The following is a 12,705-nucleotide window of genomic DNA, read 5'->3' on the forward strand; positions in this document are numbered from 1 at the left end:
CTCAAGAAATGGGCGTAGCTGACGCATGAGCTTTAACTGTGCAAATGCACTCCTGGGCACTGCAGAGACCTGGGCATCCATACTCAGGACTGAGTCCAGGAGTATGCCCAAACTAAACCTGTGTCTTCAGGGCGAGTGTGACCTCATCCAGCACAGGCTGAACCTCTATTCCCTGTTCCATCTTCCAAATGACCAAGAGCACCTCTGTCTTGTCTGGAATAAGTTTCAGTTTGCTCGCTTGGCCCAATCCACACCATAAAAATATACTGACTGACTCTACCAAGGCCATCCTGCTCCTGGAATCCTGTGGACACAAAACTACCTGAGCTTGACTTGAATCAGTTTCTATAAATTCTAATTACTTATATTTATGAAAGAGAGAGAAAACCTAATCTGATGCCTCCTTACCCTCAAACCTGGGGAAGTCACACACTTCAAAGACTTAAGCACAATCTTACGTATTTTTACTCAGAAGTCCTGCTGTGTGCACATCAGATTAAAGACATAGATACCATATATTCATATCTATATACAGCCATTGAAAGCCTACTTGTAAAACCTACAAATTCACTTCCAGGAAATTCCTATACTTCATCAGGGCTCCCCAGGGTATGTGGAATAAATTCCAAACTCAAGGAACAATCACTAAGAATATATCAATATAGTGGTACCTCGGGTTAAGTACTTAATTCGTTCCGGAGGTCTGTACTTAACCTGAAACTGTTCTCAACCTGAAGCACCACTTTAGCTAATGGGGCCTCCTGCTGCTGCCGCACCGCGGGAGCACGATTTCTGTTCTTATCCTGAAGCAAAGTTCTTAACCTGAAGCATTATTTCTGGGTTAGCGGAGTCTGTAACCTGAAACGTATGTAACCTGAGGTACCACTGTACCTACCTCCCCATACTCATTTGACGGTGCCATATAGTTCATTAATTAACTAACTGAACAATCCTAACCATATATACTCAGAAGAAAGCTCTGCTGAATTCAGTGGGGCTTATTCACTGTGAGGAGTCTGGATTGTAGTTTAAATCATTTTTCTTCTGTGCACTGGCCTCAGGCCCGTTTTACACATTGAGGCTAGTGGCGTGGGGTGCCAAGTTCTGGAGGGTGCCAAGCGAGAGTCCGGGGAACACTGAACGAGCGTGCTGAGTGAGCAAGGGTGCACGTGCCGCTCCTGCTGAGCATCGGCTCGGTTTTTCCCCTTTTAGCCTGCAGGCGCCGAATTCTGTGGGGTGCCAGAAGGCTAAAAGGGGGAAAACCCGAGCCGATGCTTGGTGGGAGTGGTGCACGCACCTTCGCTCGCTCGGTGTGCTGCCTGCCGTGGTCACCGCGGGCAGCTGAGCCAGGAGGCACTGCATCCATCCTATGCTTCTTCCCCGCCGGAGGAGCCACCCTCCAGCCACTGCCTGCTTCCTCCAGCCGTAAAAAAGGTCAACTTGGGGGGGGGCAAGGGATCTTTGCACCATGGCACCGGATATGCTTAAGACGGCCCTGACTGGCCTTCTCAGCACCTGAGCTCTTCCTTCTTTCTCTGAATCTGAAGCAGAGATGGCCAGGCACTGTAATGACTACAGCTATGCCAAGTTAGTTTTGTGGCCTGGCTGGGCACAAATCCTCCTTGATGTAGGTTGAAAGCAGTCTGGCAGCAGTGTCGACCTACCTAGTCCAAACCAAGCAAAGGGAGAGAGGCATGTGCCCAGCAGGGGAGCAATGGCAACTCAGTGAGAATTTGAAGGATGGGTGTAGACTGCCCAAGTTACATCCATAGCATCTGATTGCAACACAAGCAACCCATGTTGGAGGTATACAGTAGTGCCTTTTAGAATTGGCACAAATGTTTCCCTGGAAACTCCAAACCAATGTCTGCATTGGATCTGAAAGTCAACAAGAGTCAGTATGCATCCTGGAGCACATGCTTCCAAGAGTTTACTGTTGTCAGGAGGAATGCAAATATTTTCTTAACCAGCTGCTATATCTGAACAATTTTAAAGGGTTGTTAGTAATGCAATGTGCTGGTAGGAAAATAAAAACTTGCTGGATGTCACTCAAATGTTACTTTGCATTAGGAATACTAATTTTACAGACAAGACTTTTAAATCATGCATTTGCCCATGCAAGAATTAAACTCATTGAGTGTTGTCTGTTTGGGGTGGGGTGGTTAACTCTAAAAGTTGTAGCAATAAGGTTGGGAATACAAATAAAATTGAAAGTAGATTCCACTGAAGCAAATAAGTTTAGAAAGTCACATTTCGGATCAGAGTGCCAAACTGGAAGTTAAATTCAGAATCTCATTTTTTACCTCATTTCATGGCTCTATACTTTGTAAGTGCTAAAACCCCCATCCCTGGCTGAGATGAAGCCTAAGTATGTGTAACAGCATTTGCTTATGTTCATCCCTTGTTTATTTTGCTTTCCCTATTTTCTACCCAACCATCTGAAAGAGGAACATTCTTTAGCAACTTGTGCCCTGAAGCAGATCATTCTGTTACATGAAGATTAATTCTTCTATATTCACTTCCCATATAACTCTTCTTCCAAAAGCTACTGTGCCAAATGTTGGCTAGCACTTTCTGCTGCAAAACACAGATTCTTTCTGAATAGTTTACTGTCTTATTGTTACTCTAATCTTTCAGTGATGGCTTCAACTCTGCAGGGAAGGAAACCACAATATAAAGGCAGAATGAAACTATTTCCCTTAAGAAACTATCTGGCTTAATCCCAGTGCCAGGATATAAAGGGCAAGCCTGTTTCTTTAATCACAGCTCCAGGGCTGCTGTTTTGAAGTACAGCAAAGTAGAATACTTCTAAAAAAGAAGATCTGATGGGACTTCAAAAAGTTTTCTTCACACATAGCCTTTAAATGCCTGGTGGAAAGGTCTATTAAATATTACTTTTAAAATTTACTAGTGAAGGACTTGAGGACCATAGGAAATTTGAATGCTTATACTAACAGATATGATATTTTAAAAATCAAACTCATTTCATTATGTATCCTAGGCATGTTAAGACCCACTTGTGTTTAATTGGAGATATGCCAATTATATATATAAAGCATTGCAACCTTAGCATGTTTTTCTTTATGCCAGTGGCAAATACCTTGACAAAACCTATTTGGTTAATTTGATGTAGAGTATGCTAGTTTATTTCTTTGCAAAATGCCCGTGCAATGCATAATTATATCAATTTATATGAAAATGCATATGCTACAATAAAAAACACATATTGCCTTTTGATTTTTTTTTAAGCAAACACACTAGTATACTGGGGGGAGTTTAATTAATATGAAACACACACAACTTATATAATTATTTTTTTTTAAATAATCCCTGAACGCCTCTTCTCCCTTCCCAGCTGCTTCTAGGAGAGGCTAATTGCTCAGCTGGACTTGATTGAGGGCGGGGGAGGCTGTATTTTTAATAAAGTGCAGGATACATACACATTTTGGATAACGTCTGTGAACACAGATTAAACACCTGGCACTGGAAATGCAGTGAGTGCACAGTTAATGGGAGTGTGATCACAGAAGCTGAAAACAATAGTCAGAAACATGTGCTCCCCTTTGCCTCTTCCAAGCAGCCCACCAATCCTGGTTAACTTAAATGACAATACTCCAAAATACGGAATGCTCCTTTAAGGTCAGTTTTCTAACCAGAGTCTTAAATAACACACATGGTTTAAGATCTTGGTTAGTGAACTGATATTAAACAACCATTTCCCATTTGGGAATGAACAACAATGAATCGTTGTTTTAGCAGTTTTCAGTGAGTTGAGGAAGAGGCAGCAAATGAAAATGCATGGGCCTAACCTAGAAACTTTAAAGGGTTGTGGTCTAAAAAATTGTTGCTAGGAAGTGTTGCATTCATGGATCATTTCCCACTCAGGGAACACAAATCATGGTTACTTGTTGAATTAGTTTCCCTTGCTCCGCTGTCTCATATTCTATAAAAGAACATTAAGTGATTTAAAAATATGTCAGGGTGGGGAATCCCCTTGAAACTTAATGTGTACACACCATACTTTAAAAGTACATTATTTCCCTCCTCAGGGAATTCTGGACACTGTAGTTTACAGAGCTACAGTTCCCAGCAACCCTTAACAAACTACATTGCCCCAAATTCTTTGAGGGAAAGGATGTGCTTTGAAGGTACAGTAGTACCTCGGGTTAAGTACTTAATTCGTTCTGGAGGTCCGTTCTTAACCTGCAACTGTTCTTAACCTGAAGCACCACTTTAGCTAATGGGGCCTCCTGCTGCTGCTGTGCCGCCGGAGCACGATTTCTGTTCTCTTCCTGAAGCAAAGTTCTTAACCCGAGGTACTATTTCTGGGTTAGCGGAGTCTGTAACCTGAAGCGTATGTAACCTGAGGTACCACTGTATAGTGTGTATGGAAAGAGGAGGATAGTAGCCATGTGTGAGGGTAAGACATAGTAGTAAAACCCTTTCTCACCTTATGCACCTTAGTAAGGCCTTTCTGTGCAACCAGCATCAATACAAGCCCCAGTCCTAGCACAGTAGCATAGTTTGCTTTTGTATGTAATGGATGAGAGAAATTGTCTGGTTGCTACCCCCTTTTAAAAGCCACTTAGATATGTACTGTACTCTAATAGATCAGCCATTAAAATTTTAAACTACCAACTAACAGTTTTAAAAATGCTGCTTCCTCTCCTCCACCCCCTTCCAACCCAGGTGCTGTGCCTTTAAGTGCTACCATAAATAAAAAATTAAGCAGGCTTGATTGCTGTGTTTCAGCAAAATCAGAACTTGTTGCAACATTAGTTGCTCTTCCTTACTGCTAGAATTTATAGTCTTATAACACAAGATTAACACAAGCAGTGAGGTTGTTTTAGGGGAGTAGAACATTATATCCATGATCATGGGTTTCTTGAGGAATATATGCTATATACGCTATACTCATTCCTTTGTTTGTGACTCACTTGAGCACAATCTAACCATTTTGTTTGTGGAGGGACCCAATACTGTACCAAATGAAAGCAGCACATTCACATTCCACACAGTTCGGAGGAGCTATTCCCTTAAGATCACCACACAGTAAATATGGGGAAATATATTGGAACCTGTAATCAAAAACGTACACTAGACTTTTTTTAAAAAAATGCTTTATCAGGCATCTCAGCAGAGGATGGGGAACATGTAGTTGTGTTGTTGTTACAGGCGCCTTTGGAGTATTCCCAACGTTTTTGGATGCTGCCCCTTAGGCCCATCAAATCAAACAGCAGATCAATATAGCTAAATGTGATTCTTGCACATGATGGAAAAAAATACTGCACATACAGCCAGAACATAAATCTACATTTTATCCATTCTGAAATGTAACAGAGGACTGGCAATATTTGATCTTGTCCACGTCCACTAAATAAATGAAAACTAACAAGTAGGTAAGTGTGCGTACCAAAGGCCTCTTCTTTATGTTTAAGGGAGTCTGTCAATCATGGGCAGCTGTAGAAAATTTTCAAGGAGGAGCATAATAAAACACTGAAAGGTGGGATTAGGGTATTCTGGGGTGGGGGGGAAAAGGTGTCTGCAGATTTTTGCTTATTATCTCAGGCTCTACAATCAATAGAAACTTACTTCTTTTAAATAACAATAGTAATGAATTCTGGCAATTATGGTTCAGTGAGGAAGGTGCGCGCCTCCTCTTGCTGCCCACCCCACATACACAGAACCGCCCCGAAAGTTACGACGAGGGGCTGTTCTGCTTTTGAGATGTTCAAAAACCATATCCCCACCCCCCCTTGGGGGCTAAAGAGGATCGATGAGGGACAGCCACCGCTGGCCAGACTATGGGACAACAGACTTTTACAGTAAAGGACAGCTGGCTAAGCGACCATGAGGCAGACGGCGTGGAAGCAGCGAAGAGAAGCAGCAACAGGTGGCGAGGGCAATGCGAAAACTTTCAAGTTGCCTCAAGCAAGCAAAGGAGGGGGAAAACCCAAGGCTCGGCAGGAACACGGGAAAGAAGCAAGGCGTGCACCCGTGTTACATCTGCTATAGCAAGAATGGCGAAGAGGGGTGTGAGGTACTTCCTCAAAAGGCAGCAAATCATCTACACGGATGATTTGCAGCCGCTTCCTCACTCCAGCCAGAGCGAGGTTTGCAGAAGACAAAAGTAATTTCTGAGTAAACATGCGATAGATAAAGGCGGCCGTGGAGCCTGGGCACGGTTACTTGGGCGTCCAAGGTCCCTCGAAGTCGGACTGAATGGACAACCGAGGACAAGACTTCTCTCCCCGCCCCGCTTTTAAAGGGCAAATGTTGTGCCTCTCTTTAAAGCCAGAGGCTAGTGCAGCTTCCAACAGCTTTACAACAAGGAGGAAAGCACAAACTCATATACGCTCCCGCCCGAGCTGTTTTCCTTCCCTCTCAAACACAGTAAAACTGTTGCCACCCGCAGATGTTTTCCCCCTCCCCCCTATTTCTCTGGAGCTCTTCTTGTTTTTCTCACTTCTTTTCCCTTCCCTCTCCTCCTTTGTATTTTTAAACCACGCGATTTCACCTCCCTCGGACCAATAGCAACTCCTGGTTTATGCCTTGGCCAATGGCAGGGGTTTCTGCCGGTTTTTCCCTCCAGCCCTACCAGCCCTCCAATCGGAGGCGCGCTCTTAATCCCACTCTCTCCACACTCCCTAACCGGTTTCAACGGGTATGAAGCGCAAGCAATCCCCTCCCCCCCGCCCTCTTTTCTTCCCGCCCCCTTTCTCGACCGAACACAGCGACTTCTGCTGGCGGCGTCGCATGAGCCCTCAGCCAATCGTCTGCTCGGAAAGGCGCGGGGGCGAGGCTTGACGAGGTTCAAACCAGCCGGGCAGCCAACCGGAGAGCTGAAGGGGCGGGCCCCGCCGCGAGCTTTGCGGGTAAAGTTGCTGTGGCGGGTAGGGCTGTGGAAAACAAGAGGCTATCAAGTGCGTTGGAAACGACCCATTCGACTGCGGTGAAGGAAGGTGATCCGTGCGTTTTCCTTGACCCCCCTCTCTCGACGTCGCCAACGGCCGCTGCTTCTCTTCCTCAGCTCCACCAGACGAGGGGCTAAGTACCACAAACGTGTAATTTTTACCCCCACCCTTTCTTAGAAAAGCGGGGCTGGGGCGGCTTGAGCTCTGGGGCGCGGCTGGGAAACGGTGACTGGGCTGTTTGGGGCTGACGCGACCTGGGAGCCGTGGGGCAGGCTGAGGGGGCGAAGGCGTCGGGTTTTTTTCGGGCAGGAAAGAGTTTGCGCGAGGGGAGTAATGAATTTCTAGCCTCTCCGAGGCCCGTGAAGAAGCCTCGAAAGAGCGGTTGGTGGTTAGGCGCGGAGGGGGGGGCGAAGTAGTTTGGGCGGGAAAGTGTCGCCACAGGCCGTGGGGGGGGGGCCGCCAGGGGAGGAGGGCCAGGAATGCGAACCTCATTGTAAGCGACCGCTCTTTTCCTCGTTGCTTACTCGTGAATTTTCCCTCCCTCTTTTTTCCTCTCTCCCCCCCCCAGCTTTCCCCACCGATCAGGGACCGTTGCCGCAGCCATGGGCAAAGGCGACCCGAACAAGCCCCGGGGCAAGATGTCCTCGTACGCTTATTTCGTGCAAACGTGCCGCGAGGAGCATAAGAAGAAGCACCCGGACACTTCGGTCAACTTTTCCGAGTTCTCCAAGAAATGCTCCGAGAAATGGCGGGTAAGCAAGAAGCGGCTCGGCCAGGCCCAGCTAGGGCCCGCCTCGCCTGGCGTTGCTCGGCTAGGCGCCGCCTCCCAGCAAGCTCCCCCCTCCCCCTCCCAGCGGCGTTGGCGCGCGTTGCAGTTGCTCGCGCCCGCCCAAGGACTTAAAAGGCGGGAAGGGAGCTGGAGTCGGGCCTGCCAGCGGGCCCGCCTGATAAACAGCCTCCCTTCCTCCTCCACCCCCTTGCCGAGCTTTTTTCGGCGGCCGCAGATTCTAGCAGTGCGAAGTTGCAGGAGCGGCTGGGTTTTGTAAGTGGGGATGGAAGGAATAGAGCAAGTTCAAAGTTTACTAGGCTGTTAGCATGTTTTTAAAAAGGCATGGTGAAACCCCGCCCGTAAATTTGTTAGGAGAGTTCTTTGAAATGTTGCAACAATAAAGGCTGCTGTGCATTTTTAAGCTACTTCCAAAACGCGTTTGCCAAATTATGTCTCCTACTCCCCACGTTAAAATGCTTCACCTTTCATTACAGTACATTACAGAAAACTATTGGATGTTCTGAGTATTTCCATAATGCTCTTTGAACTCCTCAGCTCTTTGGGACAAACTTGCAGATTGCCAGGATAGCTTACAAAAGCAAATTTGCTAAAGTTAAGCAGATTGAAAATGGCCACCTACTGGAATGTCTTAATGTTTGCACCTTCTTGCCCGTGCCTCCTTCACATTCTCATTAAACTACAATTAAAAGGAACTGGAATATGTTATGAGGAGGTTCACATACCAACTGTAGGTTTGGCAGTGTAGTTTTACTTAAGCCTTCCCCACTTTAAATCAGCAAGAAATATTAATAAATGTTAGGTATGTGTATATTTGTTCCAGGCAGTTTCTGGGGTATTGGAAAAGGAATGTCTTCTGTATGGTCTGTCGGAGGAACAGAATATTACTTTGCCCATTCTTGGACTTGTAATAAATGCTTGTGCTCATTGGTTGTATGAGAATTCTGTAAGTCCCAACTCATTCTTACAACCATTGTTTGGCAGGAATTAATTTTTTTCCTTTATAGTGTCTGTAGCTAAACAAAAGGCTTTAAAGAAAATCTGGAAAAATAGGAAGTAGCATAGTGGAAAAACCAAATTGGCTTGTTTGGATATGGTGCCTGCCTTATCGTTGACTTCCAGTATATTGTTGCAGTTTTTCTTAACGTATATAATATGTGGAGATGTTGCTCTCAGTATTTAGTGGATGGTTGTTGCCAAGGCCCCCAAACCTTAAATATATGTGGTTTTAACACCCATTTCCCCCCTCCCTACAGACAATGTCCGCAAAAGAAAAGGGCAAGTTTGAAGACATGGCAAAGGGTGACAAAGTTCGCTATGATAGGGAGATGAAAAGTTATATTCCTCCTAAAGGGGAGAAGAAGAAGAAGAAGGACCCCAACGCCCCCAAAAGACCACCGTAAGTTTATCAAAGATATGATTTTTTGGTCTGCATGTAAGTTAATTTCAAAATGGGGTGGAACATTTCTATCATCCCCTTAATCTGAAATCATGCCAAGTTGTCTGACACAGTGTCCTTGTTCATCCTGTAGATCTGCTTTCTTCCTGTTTTGTTCTGAGCATCGCCCAAAGATAAAAAGCGACCACCCAGGTTTGTCTATTGGTGATACAGCAAAGAAACTAGGCGAAATGTGGTCTGAGCAAACAGCAAAAGACAAACAGCCCTTTGAGCAGAAGGCAGCAAAACTAAAGGAGAAGTATGAGAAGGTAATGTGTTCCTTTTAGTTTTCTGTTAATTATGTGCATTATGGTTTTACTATTTGGGACCTTGAATTGCCAACTGAAAATTAGTGTTGATTATTTGGCAAAAGTTAATGTTGGTACAGTAATGACCTAGAAAATAGCCTGAGGGTACAGTTTCTACTGGTGAGTCTAAATGGTACTGGCCCTGAGAACACTACTAGAAGACCACCTAAGGAACACCTCCCTTGGCGGAAAACTATGCAAAAGTAACTGGTTTCAGTAAAAAGCAAAAGTCTTCCAGTAGCATCGCTTGCTGTTTTTAAGGTTCATAGTCTTACATTATATGTTGTTAAGGGACATGGCAGCAAGGATGATTGCCATGGGGAGAGTGATAGATGCTGTGAGCATGTTTTGAAAGTGTCAGGAAGCAACTCAAAGAACAAATGGGAAGAAATCCCAATTTATCTTTCTGAAGATGTGTTTTTTCAAACTAAATTTTGCATTGCTGTTACAGGATGTTGCAGCATATCGTGCCAAGGGGAAGGGTGATGCAGGAAAGAAAGGTCCAGGTAGGCCAGCAGGTTCCAAGAAGAAAGTAGAACCTGAAGAAGATGATGATGAGGAAGAAGACGAAGAAGAGGAGGAAGATGAGGAGGAGGAGGAAGACGAAGACGAAGAGTGAAGTTATAAAGCTGCTGTAAAGATTTTGTGCTCAAAAGTCAGTGATTTTGCTAAGAATGTGAAGTCAAGTGCAGCTCATTGTTAGCTTCAGTATAAAAACTGTACAGAATTGTGTATAGGTAATGTGATTGTAGGGAGACCTGTATTCTAATGTAAGTAGTAGCTGAATGCCACTACTGTTAGATTTTTAAAAGCTGATATTGTCAAATGTTCAGGCATATTTAATGGTTCTTTGGATTCAGTGACAGCTTGATTTTGAGCAGAGTTAAAAAAAAATGGTAGTAAAATTGGTAGTCAACCTTGTCTTGCATACTATTGCATTGTATTACTTTTTTAACAATTTTGTAATAAAATGATGTACATTATTCTTGTTACTATACTGTAGTGTTAATTTGCTTAAACAGTTGGAAATTATAGTATATACCTGTGGTAATGCCATGAAGGGTAAGGTAACCTTAAAGCAGCCTTCTCTCAATTGGTACGCTCAAAAATTTTTGAGCTGCAACTCATTTTCCTTGACAGTTTACTCTTTCTGGATTTAAGGACATTTGTCCAGAACATTAATAAGGCATGAGGTTGGAGAAGGCTGACTTAGAGAAGCCATGTTAGACTTAATTCATGTTGCAACTTTTGAGACTGGAGTAATTACAAGCAACTTTCACATAAAGCAGAAGTGGGCAACCTGTGGCCCTTCATATGTTCAACAGCAATTCCCTTCCCTGGCTATGCTGATGGTAGTTATTCAGGAACAAGTGGAGGGCCAGAGGTTCCCCACTCCCAGTTGTACAGCATTGCAAATGTTCCTCTGCGTAACTAGGACTGTTTATCACATGCCTCTTAAAGTGGTACTCTGAAGTGGGGCTTGTAGTATGAAAAATCTTGTGTAAGTTCAGACCTAAAAAGTCTGTAGGAGAAAATTAAAATGTCAAATTTGGCCACATTAGAGATGAGTTGATTTATTGTGCAGCAATGGCATGATACAGCCATGGGTTGGTTTTGGATGTTGCTTGATTTGAGGTTAGTGTGGCACATGTAGAAGGTAAGGAATAGCCACTTAACTCCCTAAGCTTCTCCCTTCATACTACAGGCTTAATGGGGGCTAGCATTAAGTGCACCTTTTTGAAAATGTGCTTGGAAATATGCTGCACTGAGTTCTGTGTTGGCGGCTTCCCATTTTAAGTTACAAATATTGCTTGTGTGTCAGGTCCATAGTTGTATAAGGAAACACTTAATTCCTATAAATCAGATACATGGCCTTCCTTTTGACAAAGTTGTCCAGAAATACTGTATTGCATGATTAGTCTTCCAAAAATTAATTTTTTACCAGAAGCTTTGGGGGGATGTTGGAGATTAAAACTGGCTCATTGTGGCTAGGGGACCCCTCAATATAGTGCAGTACAGGAGCCATTACTGCATTCTTGCTTGTAGACAAGCTTTCATAGGTAGTGGTGTAAAGACTACATGATTCTAGACTAGGATTAGGGAACTTCAGGCCTGGGATTTAAATGGCCTCCAGATTCCAAGTCATGCTGCTTCATTATCTGCTCCATGCCCTCGAGTGCTTCTGCATGACTGGAATCAGTCAGTGAACAGGGATACTGAACTGCAGTAATACTTAGTTTGCTCGGAAACACTCTTGTGGCTGGGAAGTAAGAATTTCTGTACAAAACTCACTTTCCTCCAGCCAAACATGCAGCCCCTGTAAGGTTGCCTACAAAAGGGATGGGTCAGTTGAAAAGGTTTCCTGTCCCTGTGCAAAACTAGTTGGCACTGATGTTTACATCAGATCTTTTAAATGAAAAATGTAACTATTTGGCTGATTTATTGCCTTCAAGACTACTACATTAATACATTTTCATAGCTTGCTAATGATGCAAAGTTACTGGTTCATGTCTTGGAAACTGTTTTCCTAGTTTTAACTTAAGAATATTGTTTTGTAGTAGCTAGACCTTGTATTCTGTAGGTCCTCAATACAGAGCCTGGGCCCTCGTTACTGCATTGACACAGTAGATACAAAGCATCCATTAAAGGTTCTGGCAGTGAATAGTGCTGGCAATATTATCTCTAGGCCTTGGGTGATGCTACTGGTATGGCTGTTTTACATGCCACTTCAAAAGTTCAATGGTGTCACGCCATAGCATTTAAGTCATCTTCAGCATACACTCTTACATAAGATCTGCTCTTTGTACAAAGCTGTATGAGGTGGTAAGATTGAATTTGAGATTATAGGTGAAGGTGTGCCATACTTCGATGCTTTATTGAAAGTTCAGAAGGAAAGAACTAGTTTCCTGCTCTGCTAGCTACTACTTGTTGAGAGTGATGTGTCAACTAGAGCACTCAAAAATGTGATCCCCACATACAATTTAAATCTGTCATTCTACTACAGGATTTTACAACTTGCATCAAATCTTGTGCACAGCATAGCTGCTCAAGGGTATCTGATCTGACCTGCTGGACTTGCAGTGTTACTGTGTCTTCATACCTTAAATTTTGGAAGAGGAAGAGTGTGCATCCTAAAAGTTGGCAAGTTGCCTCATGACACTGGTATGCTTTTGAACTGCTAGGTTGGCAGAAGAATGGCACCATAAACCTTGCCACATCACTTAAGAGAAATCATGCTATATGCTTTTGTAGGTCAAC

General features: G+C 43.9%; 1 protein-coding gene across 2 annotated transcripts; it reads left to right on the forward strand.

Annotated features, from left to right (window-relative positions):
- The first annotated feature begins 6,825 nt into the window (after nucleotides 1-6,825).
- HMGB2 (high mobility group box 2) lies at nucleotides 6,826-11,008 on the forward strand. Of its 2 annotated transcripts, none has more exons than XM_083631388.1 (5): nucleotides 6,826-7,064; nucleotides 7,483-7,666; nucleotides 8,958-9,100; nucleotides 9,234-9,408; nucleotides 9,899-11,008. In XM_083631388.1, the coding sequence occupies exons 2-5, from the start codon at nucleotides 7,517-7,519 to the stop codon at nucleotides 10,064-10,066; spliced, it is 636 nt and encodes a 211-aa protein (XP_083487514.1). In that variant the 5' UTR covers nucleotides 6,826-7,064; nucleotides 7,483-7,516; the 3' UTR covers nucleotides 10,067-11,008. The 2 variants fall into 2 exon arrangements, with proteins under 2 accessions (XP_083487514.1, XP_083487515.1); XM_083631389.1 differs by having other exon boundaries at nucleotides 6,865-6,962.
- The last annotated feature ends 1,697 nt before the right edge of the window (nucleotides 11,009-12,705 follow it).

The sequence above is a fragment of the Podarcis filfolensis genome (assembly GCF_964270895.1).
Source record: "Podarcis filfolensis genome assembly, chromosome: 9".
NCBI lineage: Eukaryota > Metazoa > Chordata > Lepidosauria > Squamata > Lacertidae > Podarcis > Podarcis filfolensis.